The sequence below is a fragment of the Bacillus rossius genome, assembly GCF_032445375.1.
Source record: "Bacillus rossius redtenbacheri isolate Brsri chromosome 4 unlocalized genomic scaffold, Brsri_v3 Brsri_v3_scf4_2, whole genome shotgun sequence".
Taxonomy (NCBI): Eukaryota; Metazoa; Arthropoda; class Insecta; order Phasmatodea; family Bacillidae; genus Bacillus; species Bacillus rossius.
This window is the reverse complement of record NW_026962011.1, coordinates 41,758,189-41,773,664: the sequence shown is the minus strand read 5'-3', so window position 1 is coordinate 41,773,664 and position 15,476 is coordinate 41,758,189. Positions and strand designations below refer to the sequence as shown.

At 40.4% G+C, this 15,476-nt stretch overlaps 1 protein-coding gene across 1 annotated transcript in view; it reads right to left on the bottom strand.

Moving 5' to 3' along the window:
* The window catches only part of LOC134542189 (transport and Golgi organization protein 1), a 37,251-nt gene that overhangs the window by 6,630 nt on the left and 15,145 nt on the right, over positions 1-15,476 (bottom strand). The window contains exons 6-14 of the mRNA XM_063386247.1: positions 15,157-15,330; positions 14,132-14,347; positions 12,889-12,960; positions 10,661-10,744; positions 9,001-9,244; positions 8,310-8,448; positions 7,858-7,959; positions 3,582-3,678; positions 1,580-1,721 (exon numbers count right to left, since the gene is read on the bottom strand). Of these exons, the coding sequence (XP_063242317.1) occupies positions 1,580-1,721; positions 3,582-3,678; positions 7,858-7,959; positions 8,310-8,448; positions 9,001-9,244; positions 10,661-10,744; positions 12,889-12,960; positions 14,132-14,347; positions 15,157-15,330 (1,270 nt within the window). The remainder of the gene's footprint in view (positions 1-1,579; positions 1,722-3,581; positions 3,679-7,857; positions 7,960-8,309; positions 8,449-9,000; positions 9,245-10,660; positions 10,745-12,888; positions 12,961-14,131; positions 14,348-15,156; positions 15,331-15,476) is intronic.

Below are 15,476 nucleotides of genomic sequence, written 5' to 3'. Positions count from 1 at the left end.
GTTATGCCCTCGCTCAATGGTTGGAAACTTAAATATCGTAGGACTATGTACGTGCATCTGAATACCCACTGGAATGGCAAGGAAGAGAAGAGTTGACTAAGGGTGCCCACTGACACGTAACTATGAACATTGTGTACCTTCAGTATATTGCATAAAATTGTATTTTAACAAACTTCATGTATTGTATGGCAGTGATTGTAAACATAAACATACATAAAGGAAACTTTTTATCATAAGTGTTGGAATAATTTGGTTTTAAAACATATTTCCCCATTTATTGAATGTTAGAAAGCAAACATTATAAGCAGGAAATTACACTATTTATAAACGTTATATGCAGGATATAAATACATTGTCCTTATGGGGGAAATATTGGGACTTTAAAAATATGACATTATAAGCAGGAAAACATTATATGCAGGAACATTAAAACAGGGTTCTACTGTACATACATAAAACCAGCAGTCACAAAATAATAAGTTATAAACTTACACTTACAGCATGCAGTAGATCCTTGCTGTAACATCTTACATCAGTTTAAGAAAATTACACGTATTAAGTGTCACTGTAAACTGTTTGGTAAGGTACCACTATACTATCTAAATAATATGTAATAAATAGAACCTGCTTAAGAGCTCTACACTATGGAACCTTTCGGAAGGTCTAAAGTACTTCATAAAGAAATAATTTTATATATATATATATATATATATATATATATATATATATATATATATATATATATATATGTATGTATGTATGTATGTTCCCAAATCAGGATTAAAATTCATTCTGATGCCTCTCTACCATTAATCTGACACGGGAGCTAGTTCTATCCAATTATAAATCAATTTTTAACCCTTTTGGTAATTGTTGATTTTTAAAATGAATAGCAGCCTACTTAACATCCATTTAATTACATAACAAATTTTTTTCATTTCAGTTCCACTATTTCCATTGAAAGTTTTGACTGATGTGAAAATAATACTTAAATGAAAGGACAATTCAGTTTCAAGTTCGGGTTCAATTTCCATATTGGAGGAAAGCAAGCCCGTAAGCCAGAATTACAACGGCCCGTCACACTTTCCCATTTGCCATCTGCCAAGCGATTTACAGCACTCTGCTTATCCACCATAATATTTTAATTTTTTCCATTTCATTGCTGCCAACTGTTGAGAAAACTTAAATTTTAGAGAAAATTTCTCTTGTGTAATTATTAGACCTGACAATCATTAAACTCAATTTTTTTCACTATGGTAATCAGTTAAATATTTCCAGAGTTACCAAGCATAATTAATTACACTTTTGTGGCTGACAATATTTGTTTCAAAAAAACAGCCTTTACAATGTGTTCAAATGTAAGTTGAAAAATAATTATGGAAGCAGCTAAACAAATTAAACATATTTCAGAACCTTCTGATATAACATGACATTTGGAGGTTATAATTGCATCCGCCCATCCGTCGGAAGCACGAGTTATGAAACTTTTGACGGATGGTCGCTCCGCAGGTGACATGAGGGACGGACGAGGCTCCAAGGCGCAGGAGTACAGGCGCCGGCTGACAAGCGAGGGACTCACGTTCTGCCATCTTGAGGCTGGTGTCCCCGTTGGGCGTGCCGGTGTTGGTGATGTTCTTCTCGACGATGGTGAGCCGGTTCCTGAGCTGGCCGGCCTCCTGCTTGGTCTCCTCCAGCCGCCGCTCCGCCTGCCGCGCTGCCACCTGCGCAGCGGGCCCCGGGCTCCCTCACGCCCTCGCTCCCTCACGCCCTCGCTCCCTCACGCCCTCGCTCCCTCACGTCCTCGCTCCCTCACGCCCTCGCTCCCTCACGCCCTCGCTCCTGCACGCCCTCGTTCCCTCACGCCCTCGCTCCCTCGCTCCCTCACGCCCTCGTTCCCTCACGTCCTCGCTCCCTCACGCCCTCGCTCCCTCCCGCCCTCGCTCCCTCACGCCCTCGCTCCCTCACGCCCTCACGTCCTCGCTCCCTCACGCCCTCGCTCCTGCACGCCCTCGCTCCTGCACGCCCTCGTTCCCTCACGCCCTCGCTCCCTTGTTCCCTCACGCCCTCGCTCCCTCCCGCCCTCGCTCCCTCGCTCCCTCACGCCCTCGTTCCCTCATGCCCTAGCTCCCTCCCGCCCTCGCTCCCTCACGCCCTCGCTCCCTCACGCCCTCGCTCCCCTACGCCCTCGCTCCCTCCCGCCCTCGCTCCATCCCGCCCTCGCTCCCTCACACCCTCGCTCCCTCATCCCCTCGTTCCCTCACGCCCTCGCTCCCTCACTCCCTCACACCCTCGCTCCCTCACGTCCTTGCTCCCTCACACCCTCGCTCCCTCACGTCCTCGCTCCCTCACGTCCTCGCTCCCTCACGCCCTCGCTCCCTCACACCCTCGTTCTCTCACGCCCTCACTCCCTCCCACCCTCGCTCCCTCATGCCCTTGTTCACTCACGCCCTCGCTCCCTCACGCCCTCGCTCCCTCACGCCCTCGCTCCCTCACGCCCTCGCTCCCTTACGCCCTTGCTCCCTCACGCCCTTGCTCCCTCACGCCCTTGCTCCCTCACGCCCTCGCTCCCTCACGCCCTCGCTCCCTCACACCCTTGTTCTCTCACGCCCTCACTCCCTCGCTCCCTCCCACCCTCGCTCCCTCACGTCCTCACGCCCTCGCTCCCTCACGTCCTCACGCCCTCGCTCCCTCACGTCCTCACGCCCTCGCTCCCTCACGCCCTCGCTCCCTCACGCCCTCACTCCCTCACACCCTCGCTCCCTCATGCACTTGCTCCCTCGCTCCCTCACGCCCTCACGCCCCGGGGGCCACAACTCCCCGCGGCACCCAGCTCTGGGCCACACTCTCGCCCACGTCTCCGTTCGCATCTCCCATTCCTGCTCATTGTTTTCCCAACACTCGGGCTCGCAAACAAGCATGTGCTACTGGCTCGCTGTAGGAAAGGTTTTGATGGAGATTAAAAACTGACGAAAACTAGCTTCTACTGCGCAGCTTAGGTTCCCCCCTCCCTTCCTTCTTTGCGACAGAGAGGGGAGTGATGGAAATTCTCTGTCGCAAAGAAGGGAGAGGGGAACCTAAGCTGCGCAGTAGAAGCTAGTTTTCGTCGATTTTTTTATCTCCATCAAAACCTTTCCTACAGCGAGCTAGTAGTACTATGGCTATGTACTTTGTAAAACCTTGCACACAACACTTAAGGCTCTGTTTCATACGATGAGAACATAGTTTATTTGATTTTCCGATCAATCCTATTCATTTAACACGTTCTTTAAATGATTCGTGCAATGGGGAATTTTGATTTAATGCAGTTTTTTTTTGGACATACGCCACTACAGTTTTGCACTGTTTATCATGGAAAAATTCCGAAAATCAAAAATAAATAAAATATGAAGATGAAAAAATTCGCAGAAAACAAGACTGAATCAGCTGATGTCGGACAAGCGGAACCAATGATGAAACTGAACAAGTATTATGGATAACATTTTTTGTTCATGCTGTCGTCGCGTTGTCCATAATACTTGTTTAGTTAAGGTCAGCAATGTCAGGTACATGCTGAGTAGCACACAAGTGAAGAAGTGACATACCCAGTTCTCATGAGCTTTCTTTTCAAGGACTGAGATCTGACTCTTGAGGCCTCTTTCCTGGTCCAGAATTTCTTTCTTCATAGTATCTACTTGTGACCTGCAGACAGAACATACCATTGTACAAGTACTGCAATTTATAAAAAAAAAATATTAGAATGCAGTAATGACTTTAAACCTCCAGTTCATTTTTGATTTTGTGGTTTATTTACTATCAACAACTTGTGTAAAAACTTGAAGCTTTTAATGTAATAAATACATAATACATTATTAAGCATACTAGTGTCAATAAATTACAAATATATGGTTTCTAGAGACTCACAAACAGATGATAAAGCAAGACGCCATTAGAGCTGTCCACTCTGCGAACTGTCTTTCGATGTGCCACTAACTATTGATCTACAAGCACAAATGAGATCCATTCCAATTCAAATCTGCCAACAATGGTTTGTTGGTTAATAATTTGTACCTGCAAAATGAAGGTTACTGATAAGCAATTTCTATTAAATTATGTGAACTACGACTGATGTTGATTCCTCTACATTTTGGAAACAAAACATAAACTAAAACACCAATCTGAGATATTATTCTGTTTTAATCATGGATAAATTATAAATACTGAATAAGAAAGTAAATTTTTTGAAGGAATACATTTTAATTATTGGTTTCTTGGTGCATCATTTGCATACAAATTTTTCTTTCAGGTACTCTCCGTACGTGACCTGCTCGAGCAAGTGGCAGCCAATAGAAGACGAGAGTGTCAGGTGAGGCCAGATTGCTTCTTCCATGAACCTTGGACACTACTAGGTGCTGCTGCTGGCACAACTGACATAGGCTACCTTCTATACCAACCAACCCACGTCTACGTTTGCCACATGGCTGCTACTTTCCAGACGTACAAAACCTACAATAGAGGGTAATTATCACAGTTGGCAATCTGCACCAGCCCATCTCTGCTTTAGTCACACAAGTGTATTATAACAGGTAGTGCTGAAACTCTTTTCTTGCATCTCTGTATCCTGACATTGACGTATTGCAAATAAAAGTGTGACAGGTACATAGGAAAGTGATTAACTCTTAAGGGTCCCAGATCCTTAAAATTCAGCATAATTAATAAACAGTATGCAACAAAGCAGAAAACTAAAGCTACAATTCAGCAACTCAAAGTGAGCAACTGAATTCAAAATAAAGGATTGTATTTATGATGTAATTGTAAGTTCTAAGACATACTAACAAAATAAACTAACTTATTTTTAACACTTATAACATTGAAGTCATGATATTCATACATACCAAAATTCTAGTAAAACCTAAATGGTTGGACAAAAATATTAGGTACCAAGCACATAGAAAATAAATACATAATTTATAGCACAACACTGATATTTAAATTTACCATCACATACATTTACATCATCATTTTACCCAACAGGACTAAGCTTACTGCAGGAAATTTTTAAGTACATACTAATACATTAGCACAGTTTACAACAACAAAAATATACACACATATTTTTCTACTAAATAAATGATGAGCATCTCGGAGCTGAGATAAAATAAAAACAATACAGAATACAAAAATCTATACTAGCATTTAATTAAGTCATAAATAAATAATTCCAACAGTCTTCAACTTCGCCGAAAAAATACAGAATTTGTGAAGGGCTGCACACAACCTACAATAGAGCTTAAAAGCCAGACTCTTGATAGATAGCCACAAAAGTACTTATGAAATTCTTTGAAGAAAAATTCACAAAATTTTTACAGACTATATGCTTCTGGAGTTAGAAAAAAAAAACACTGAATTCCTGCTAATTATCATCTAACCTGCTTCTGGTGCAAAAGTGCTGTTCAAGAGCACTTCATAAGTACTTAAGGATACTAGTTCCAATTCAATAACACAAAAATGAACAAGGGAGTTGAAGGAAATGTGGGGTCTCAACAGGGTTCGTGATTCAAATACCCATGGTTCTGTCGCAAACGCTTCACTTTCGGTTTCCTCTTCTTTTTTGGGGACGCTGGGCTGTCTGCATTGTTGATGCTCGTTGAGCTAGAAATCTCCCCACTGCACAGTGTGCCAATACGAACTGTGATTATCTTCGCTACCAACTCACTGTCCGCTCCAGTAGCATTAATTTCACAAAGCTACATTATAGTACACCACTATGATAAACACAAGATGAAAAATAACCGTGGTACAAGTTATTCCGGGTTAGTTCTTGCAATAGGCAACCAACAGAAATAAAAATGTTCTGAACGACTCACAGTCACAATCTGTTGGCTGGACTAGCTTCATTGTGCGCAAGTTGATTTTCACGGTGTTAGGTAATTTTTGAAGCATAATGGCTAAGATACTGTAGATGCACAAGTCTCTCAATAGACCATCGTAAAATAATCAAGAACAAAGGCCTTTTAAATGAAAAGTGTTTTTAACGAGGTTTGCCAAGTGAAAAATCATGACGTACATTATGGCTCATTTTAACAGCACACTTACTGCCACATGAGAGGTAAATTACTGCTAGTTTCTGTACCTGATTATAGACAATAGCACAACCAGTGGTACTTTTCTTTATTGTTAGCAAACTTAAGCTTCTACAGTAGAAAACAAAGTTCTTAATAATTTTGACCACACCTATGAGACGCAGGCAGAGGACGCAGAGGAGTGTGGGTCACAGGAGGATCTGGACAGACTGGAAGAGTGGGCGGTAAGGACTGACACGAGGTCACACGTGGGCAAGAGTGTCTACTGCTGGAGAAGAGAAGTGATAGGTGAGTCCTGGGACAGGGGAGCAGGTAGAGAAGGTGGTCAAGAAGTGCAGACCAGCCCTGGGAGTGCTGGGACGGCTGCACTGTAAAGGAAAGGGCTTAAACCAGCATGGTACGCCCCACGCTGGGATCCATGTAACAGCAGTGCTTGAGGGGGACCTGGGGCAGGTGCAGAGGAGAGCAGCTAGGCAGGCGGAGAGGAAAATGGAGGAGAACTGACATTGATGAAACGGGAGAGTATCTCAATAGCCCAAAAGAACTGATGATGGAAATGGGGTGGGAGATGGAGGATAGTTAGGGTGTATCAAGTGGTGGGACGGCGGGGAGAGCTGGGGCAGAGTTGCGAGGCACGAAGGAAGAACTCTAGGAGAGTTTTTAAAGAGAGGAGGAGAATGGAAAGAGGGAGAAAAAACCTCATGTTGGTAAAAACAACAATAGGGGACTTGAATGTTTTGGATGAGGAGTGTGTGATGGCAAGGAATGTGGCGAAAGTAGGTGAATACTTGTCACTGGGCTTATGCCACATTGCAGCAATCTCCAAATTCATTCATATCTCAGTGTTGATTACATCACCACAAAAAAACTTGCAAAGTTAAAATTTTTTTAACAAAAATTATGTACGTGGACTTTTCAACTGTAAACCACAGCCAAACAATAAAATTTTCTACCAAACTTAAAAATTAATAATAATAATAATAATAATAATAATAATAATAATAATAATAATAAATTACCTGTACAGAATTTTGACATGAAAAACATTTTGCTCTGTTAACCTATTGTTAACATGCATGAATTTATTTATTATTTAAGGACTGAATGATTTATCAAGTTACGTCCGCTCTGAGATCAGAACACAAGCATGCTTTGTTTTTCATACGATTATTCACCACACTACAGGTCTCCACAGTAGGAAATTACATAAGTGTGCTTAGCACCCTACTCTAACAAAAATTTTTTTTGACATCTTATTACGATATCACTATATAAAAGGTAACACAACCCCGCTAAAAAACACTAATTTATCCATCATGCAAATATGTCATTATCTCACAGCCAACAGGAAGATGTTTATATTGTTTAAGGTGGTGTTGAAACTTTTCCTCATTGTATTATATACTACTTGCAAGTTTGAATGACACTGCTTATCTAAATAAGTTTTTCTATTAGTGAAAAAAATATACACATAAAGTAATCACAGTTTTCAGGTTAAATGTTAAATATTACAAAATTACACGATTAAAAAATTACTAAATTAAAAGTTAACAGAATCAAGAAAATAAACAAGAACAGTTAAACTTTATGTTCTGCTTATATTTTTTCAACTAGCAAAGAATTAGGAATAAACAGCTGGAAAGTGAATCAATGCTTCCAAATTCCCTAGCAAAAATGTCTCATTGTTTTATACCTTTCATAGACATATTTTAAGTTTTATATGCCAGTGCTACAGAGTTTCTATGTGTGCCACTTAAGGTAAGTAGTAAACATTATTATTAAAGAGGAAAGTTCTTACTTGTAATTTTCAACTTCTTCTTGAAGAAGACGAATGCGCTCAGATGTGGTGGTTACATCCCCATCTTTCTGGATGTTCATGGCTTCCTGAAGGCCTAACTCCCTGCACACAACAAAAATAAGTCCATGAATATTGAGTAGCGAAAAACACAAAGCTATTTTTAAGCATTACAATATTCTTTTTTATTAGATTAAATTGCATGTACATGATTTCAGGTTAAGTGGTAACAGAAAAATTAACGCCAAAGTTTCTGCAGAATTACGTTATTAAAAAATAGGCAATGTTTTTTTTTCTTTCAGCAAATAACTTCCAAAGTATGGCAATCAAAATGCAATAAAGGCATACTTGATGCTTGATTAATAATACTTAACAAAAAAAAAATTGTGCATACACGCAGGCATGGATGTTAAGACCGTTCATAGCACCTTGTATGTACAGTCGAAAATGCTTACTTCTGCAGCTGTGTTTCCTTTTCTTTGAAGTAATTGGACAGTACTTCCAGCCTTGTCTGTGCCTCTGTCTTCTCCTTCTCTGCCTCCTCGTATCTCGAACGCAGTTTAGCCACCTCCTTGGTGATCAACTCAACATGGTCTGAAACAAAACTCTTGAAATCATTCACAAAGATTCTGACGATTAAGCAGTTTCTCCAACAAAGGAAAATTAATTTATCATAAACTTCATTACAAGCCAAATACCCACAAAGAGACAGAAAAAATGTACGTGCGAAAATAGATACTGTACAGAAATCCAGAAATGTAAAATCTAAACGTACTTCCATTTTAATATCACTGACGTAGGAAGAAACTTTTCACAAGCAATTAATTGATATCAAAGATCGAATCACGTTTAAAATTCAAACATACATTCATCCCAATAACGATTAATAACAAAACGCCACAGTATTTCATTTTAAATAATAATAAAAAAAAACATAGCATGTAAGTTACTGCAGGCAAGAGTAGTTTACTTATTTATTTTTTCAGTTTTACACACGGAGTAAGCACAGCGATCATACAAAATGAAAATATGTTATAAGGGGAAAGCATAATATTTTCTTACTCAATGTCTGACGAGCCAAAATTTGACGCGATATCCAAACAAGTGAAGTTACTTTGTTGCAGCGACGCGGAAGGAAAAACGAACCTTCGAGGAGCTTGCGGGAGCCCTCCTCCCCTCGCAGGCGGTCGGCGAGGGCGTCCCGCTCCAGGGACACCATCCTGAGCTCGGCCCGCACGCGCCCCTCGTCCAGCAGGGCCTGGAACTTGTCGACGCCTCCCCCCTCCTCCTCCCCGCCCTCGCCCGCCTGCTTCAGGCAGTCCTGCAGCACGGTGACCTCGCTGTCCCTGACGGCGAGCGCCTGGGCCAGGCCGGCCGCCTGCCGCCGCTCCTGCCGGGACACACGGCCCGTCAAGCACTGCGGTGCCGTGCCCTCCGCTGCCACAGTCCCCCACCTACTTACCGGCTTCTTAACATTACAGTAGTTATCATTGTCAATGATGACAAACATAAATGTGGACTGTATCGAGATGATATTCAACCCGACGACGCGACATAAACTACGCGATAGCGTCAGCCCGCACCACTGCGACCTACCGCCATCATGCCGATGAAAACGAAGACTGTTTTGTTTTATTTGTTTCTCACCGCATGCCACTCTCACGGTTTATGGACGCCGACCCTTTGCAGTGTTCCGACGTGGTGCCAACTGTAAAAAATCTGGGGCGCGGGTGATTCAAACTGTGTCTATCACTTGGCCCGTCACAAGTGCCGCAAAGTCAGCTCACAACACAGTTCTATATACAAGAGTTCACGCTAAGTACCAAACAATTATTCTGTATACTATCCATTAACATTAATTTGTTGATTTTTCTAAAACCATAAAAGTGTAATTTGATAGTATTATTACAGTTTTATAAATTTTGAAAAAAAAAAAAAAAAAAAGTCAATACTATTATTAGGTACTTTACAGGAGATACTATTTGCAACAGTTCGTAACTATTTATAATGAGGTATTCCATTTATTATGTCATATATGGTGAAATCACCCCAACCCCCTGAAGTTATGAAAACAATTTGCAAAATATCAATGACGATATGTAGTATGTTACTGTGTGAGGTGAGATACCACGTCCCCTACGCATACTACTGCAGGCCCAAATGTCAGTGTGTTAGTGTAAATAGTAATGTAAGTTTATAAAATACAAGTGTTCAAATTTCTAATTTTTTTTTCATAATCTCCCCCCTCCCCCTTTTTTTTCCAGCGAAAAAAAAAAAAAACATTCTGTATCCGCCACTGGCCACGGTGGTAGAGTGGTCACGTTGCTTGCCTTCTAGCATGGTGATCCGGGCTCAAGTCCCCAGACGGGGTCAAAACCCATATTTTTGCAAGTGGGAAACATGGTGGATGTTGCCATGAGCCGGTGGGTTTTCTCAGGGTGCTCCCATTTCACCCAACATTTTATTCACTGTCAATGCTACACAAGCACCTCATCACTTCCACTCTGATGATGTTCTGGCAAGGTGCCACAGCTCTTAACGAAATAAGTGTCAAGACAAAAACATCGTCAACAAACTAAAGGTTAATCTGCCCCCACCCCTATGGTGTGCCCGTATCACTCCAGACAAATGCTGTAATGGTTTCTCACAATATGCCATGGCCAATATCTTCAACAACATTAAGTACTGCCTCGAACAACTTTCATGTCGACAAGCTGTAAAGTTGAAGCCTTATTAATATACACACAATAACAAATCTTTCCGCTAAACAAACAAACTGTATTATCACAAACAAAAATAAACATACCTCAGACAGCTGCACCTGCAAAAGTTCATTTAGTTTCTGCAATTCTTGTTGCTGGTTTGTTGTTTTCTCTAGTTTCTCCTTTAACTGTGGATACAAAATAACACTTAAAACAACCAAATCTTAAGAAAACCAGTAATAATAGAAAATGGTTATATAAATGCAAAAGTAATTCTGAAACCAAACAACAAGTACTAAATTCGAGCTTACAGAAAAACCCAATCAACTAAAATGTACAATTCAATGATGGCCAGATACTGAAAAAAACTTGATTTCGATACAAGGTTCAGAATAATTAATGTTCAACAGATCAAATAACAGATTTTTTTTATGATTTAAAAAAAAAATATTGTCAATAAGAGCATTGAACAAAATAGTGTCAGAAGCCACTGTATATTAGCTGTGTATAGCTTAAAAACATGGCAGAGCATGTCAGAATGTCGGAATCTAATTTCTTACATTTGTAACATAATGTTTTTCGCCAGATCTATAGAAGTATTTTTTTTTTTTTTCCTTCGCCATGTTTGGAACGAAACCAAACAAACGGTAGGCACTGGATTGAAAAATGTCAACTGTCACGTACCAGTTCGTGCTGTGTTGCTTTGTTTTACAAACACGTATTTATCCTATCAGTAGGGGCCGGAAAAATTCGCAATTTGCGATAGATGCGATTTTTTTGCGAATTTTGAGGTTAGATGCGATTTTTTACTAATTGTTGTTATAAATGCTATATTTGCGAAATCGCGGTAAAATTGCCATTATCGGGCGAAAAACCACTATAGAATGCAACAAAATGGCTTGAACACACATTCCTCAAAGTATTTTTTTTGAAAATAGCCACCATAACACAATTACCGTAAACAATAGCTTCTGACAAGGCTTGTTGAAGGAATAAAATCCGAATCCTAACCTTTATTTATAAAACATTCCTTAACCAAATATCACGCATGATAGTATAGAATAAGTAATTTTGTAAATTTATTCTTTACGATTTACTCAAGATACCGTTGAATGTTGTTTAGAAAAGAATGTTCACACTACTTATCGACGCAGTTATTTTGTTTTGTTAGATCACATCACGTTCGCCTACGTTCGCCATTGCATCGTGTGTTGCCTGTTCATGAAGAGTATCTAACCTAACAAAACAAAATTTCCCGGGAAGCGCATCACGGAAACCAACAACCTAGAAAATATCTAGGTCGTTGACGGGATCGTAGTGAACTTGCAAAGATAAAAATGAAAATATTTTAAATGCTGAAAACTACTACAAATATTTTAGTACGCGGTTTTTTACATTCGTTGATAATCACTTTAGTCTTCAAATTTTTTTTCTGATCAATATTTTACATAGGGACAAATCATACATTTTGTGGTGCACATTTAGCGTACTGAAGTTGGTCAACTCGAATCGTCAGTTTGTTTCCATCTGAAATTACTAGTGGTCAAACGTTTGTTTACAAATACCGTTTAATGATTTTGGTTTGTGTTAAAATTCGTCATAATGGGTATAAACACTATTACAACTTCTTGTATTGTTATGTAACTTTAATATCTTATGCAAATTTCTCAAAAATAGATGCTAATTTCTGGAAAATAGATGCTAATTTTCAACATCATAAATGCTAATTATGTAATAAATAGATGCTAATTTTTCCAGGCCCTACCTATCAGTGTACTGACAGTTCTAATATCTTTGAATATCTCCCTGTAAAACACAAACATGTTTGCTGACTAGTAATTAAGTAAGCAGACATAGAAGAATCAGCAACACCAGTGTGGTGTTACTCACGTGCCAGTAACCTGAGACACAGTACACAAAACCTTCTCTTGTTATCTTCCAAGCAACCTCAACATTCTGTAACTAATGATATAGGTTTTCTTTTACCTATAGCCGATATTAGAAAAAGTACAAATAATAACTGATACCGGTTATCGGGCCATCACTAGTACAACTATCAAATAAGAGGAATAAATTATCATTCAGAATTAATTATACAATCAAGACATGTGAGCCATCTGAACTGCATCGCTGACAGGCCTGTTACATGCTCTAGCACATATGTGGCTGACAATCTTTACATCAATCCTCACAGTTTGCTTAGCCTGGTGGAAGCTGCACATATGTCTCCCCTCTACCTTCACTCAGCTAACCTTCCGCCAAACCTGCACGTAGCAGTTATGTTCAACTTGGATGAGTGAGTTTAGCTAATAAAATGCTTAGAAAAACTCGCCTTTTCAATTTCTCCATCAAGTTGACAATTTTTTTCCAGAACTTTATCCAATTGCGCTTGAAGTTTTTCATTCTGGAAAAAAAAAACCACAGATCACACATCGAAGAAACACGTCCCCACGTGCCAAACCAGCATGAACAACTAGACTCAAGATCGCAAGTTTAAATAAATGCACTATTTTCCGGATTTGTGTTTCTTTCTTTGAATAACAATTAGGAATAAATTAACTAATTTCTGTTACACTGTTTTAAACTGCAATGATATAATTAATATATGTCTATAAACAGAGTTTTCACACAAAAGTGTAAGAATCAAGAATTGGCTTCAAAACTACAACCCTACCTACCACAGCATAATCTGCTAAAACACACACACTACATAATTTGGGCGGGAGATGTGAAGGCAGTCAGAACTTAAGGCTAGGTCTCACATGCCAATTTGATTACATTAATTTATCCTCATTTCAATTACTGAAGAACTATCCAAGTAAATGTATCACAATATCTCTTCACACAATAAGTTATCTCACAAATGTTTTCACCAGAAATTTTTAAGTGTTATCTAGTAGTGATAAAAGGTCATGTAATTGTTAATAAATTATTAGAATTAATTTTATTGGCATTTTCCAGCTGGCAAATAACTAATGACAAAAAATATGTGGGGAAACAAAATGAAAGAGAGATATTGTGTTAGATAAACCTACAAGAATATTATAATGAATAACGAATTAGACAATGATACACCTGACATAGTGCGTGAGACAAAGCCTTAAACTTCATTGTGCTCAGATTACAACTGAATTATGGTTGCCAGGTGTGTAGCACACAAAAAGAGGACACTTAAAAAAGCAAGTCATTGTAAAAAAAAAAAAAAGAAGACGAGAAACAACATTTTTTACAATGTTAGTGTAATACTATTTTAAGTATTTTATGCTGTGCATAGTTTATTTTAGCATAAAAAGATAAACAGTTATGTCCTAGTATTTATTCAGTGTGCATAAAATAGGGAATTTAAATTAAAAATTAAAAATCGGAGAAACAGCTGTACGATAATACAAACTGAGAGAGGGGGCAAATAAGAGGCATTTAAATGCCACCCGCACAAATTCCGTTTCGGACACATTAAACAAGTACGTACGTACGAAAGGATATCGGCTAGCCTCTTATAAGCCGGACTGTTTAGCGAGGATGTACCGGGGGGGGGGGGGGGGGGGGCAGGGGAGGAGAAGGAGAGGGGGGCACACCTCGGCCGTCTTGGCGGCCAGGTCGGCCTTCATGGCCGCCTCCTGGGAGTCGAGCTGCCTGCGCAGGTCCTCCATGTTGTGGGCCAGCTGGTCGGAGTCCTGCTGCGAGGACAGCATGTCGCCCAGCATCCTGTTGAGCTCCAGCCCCGTCTCCGTGGCCGTCTCCAGCTCCTTCTCCAGCGCCAGCACTTTCTCCTCCAGCTCCGAGCACCGCTCCTGCGTCTCGCAAACACACATCCCGGTCGGTCTTGTCCAGCACAGTTCCATTGCATCACAGGACTGTTTCCACATACAATAAACAAAGTCAAAATAACACGAAACGGACCCACCATCCGCAGGAAAGTGCTGCAGATTTTAACGTTTTGTTTGTTTATTTGAAATTTTGGTTACATGCGCACCAACAGTCCGGGGACTTAAGTGGTGGGCACACGACGTATACAAAATATACACAAATACATAAAGAAACAAAGGACAACTGTCTACAGCGGGGTCATCAGAGACAGACACCTGGGGTAAAACATTTACGATACAGCAGAGACTGACTGCACTGGTGGAAAAAAATGGAAGTACCTGGAGAAAGCCCACCAGCTCAATTGCAAAGTCCACCGCGTTTACGATATGGGACGAATCTGAATTTTGCCCCAGCTGGTAAAAATATAGCACATCTTAATGACATAGTGATTCTGTAACTAAGCTGGCCTAAACATGACTTGGATAGTGGCAAATGATGAAAGTAATCCTCAACCAGGAATGTATGAAGGGGGATGATGGGGGGGGGGGGGGGGGTTTATGTTCCCATTCCCTAAATCATAGAAATCTTATCATTTCTACCAACAAAAAGAAAAAAAGTTTTGAAAGCTTAACAGCGGGCCAAGTGGTTACATCCCCACGAAATGAAATTTTGTGTCCACTCCCATGCTCATGTGCATTTCCTACTTGAATGCACCACATTTAAACAACATCGCAAATTACACATTAAGTTACATCCCCTCAGCTGTCCTGCAGTAGCAGTACGCTGGGCGTACCTGGGAGTCCTGCAGCTGCTGCTGCAGAGAAGCCACGGAGGCATGGAGCTCCTCGGAGTCACGCTGTTCCAGCACACCCTCGTCACTCTTCGACATCATCTCTATCGACTTTATCTGCAGCTCCTTCTTCAGCGCGTTCACTTCCGCAACCAGCGAGCTATGGAATTTCCTTTTCTGAAGAAGAAGAAGAATCACAATTTATTAAAATACTTTTCTAGGTCTGGAAAAAAGGCTCAGATAAATGTGTTGACCGCAAAATAAAATAAAAATAAAATTCAACATTTCTGTTTTTCGCATAACCAATCTCAGGTGAGATAAAT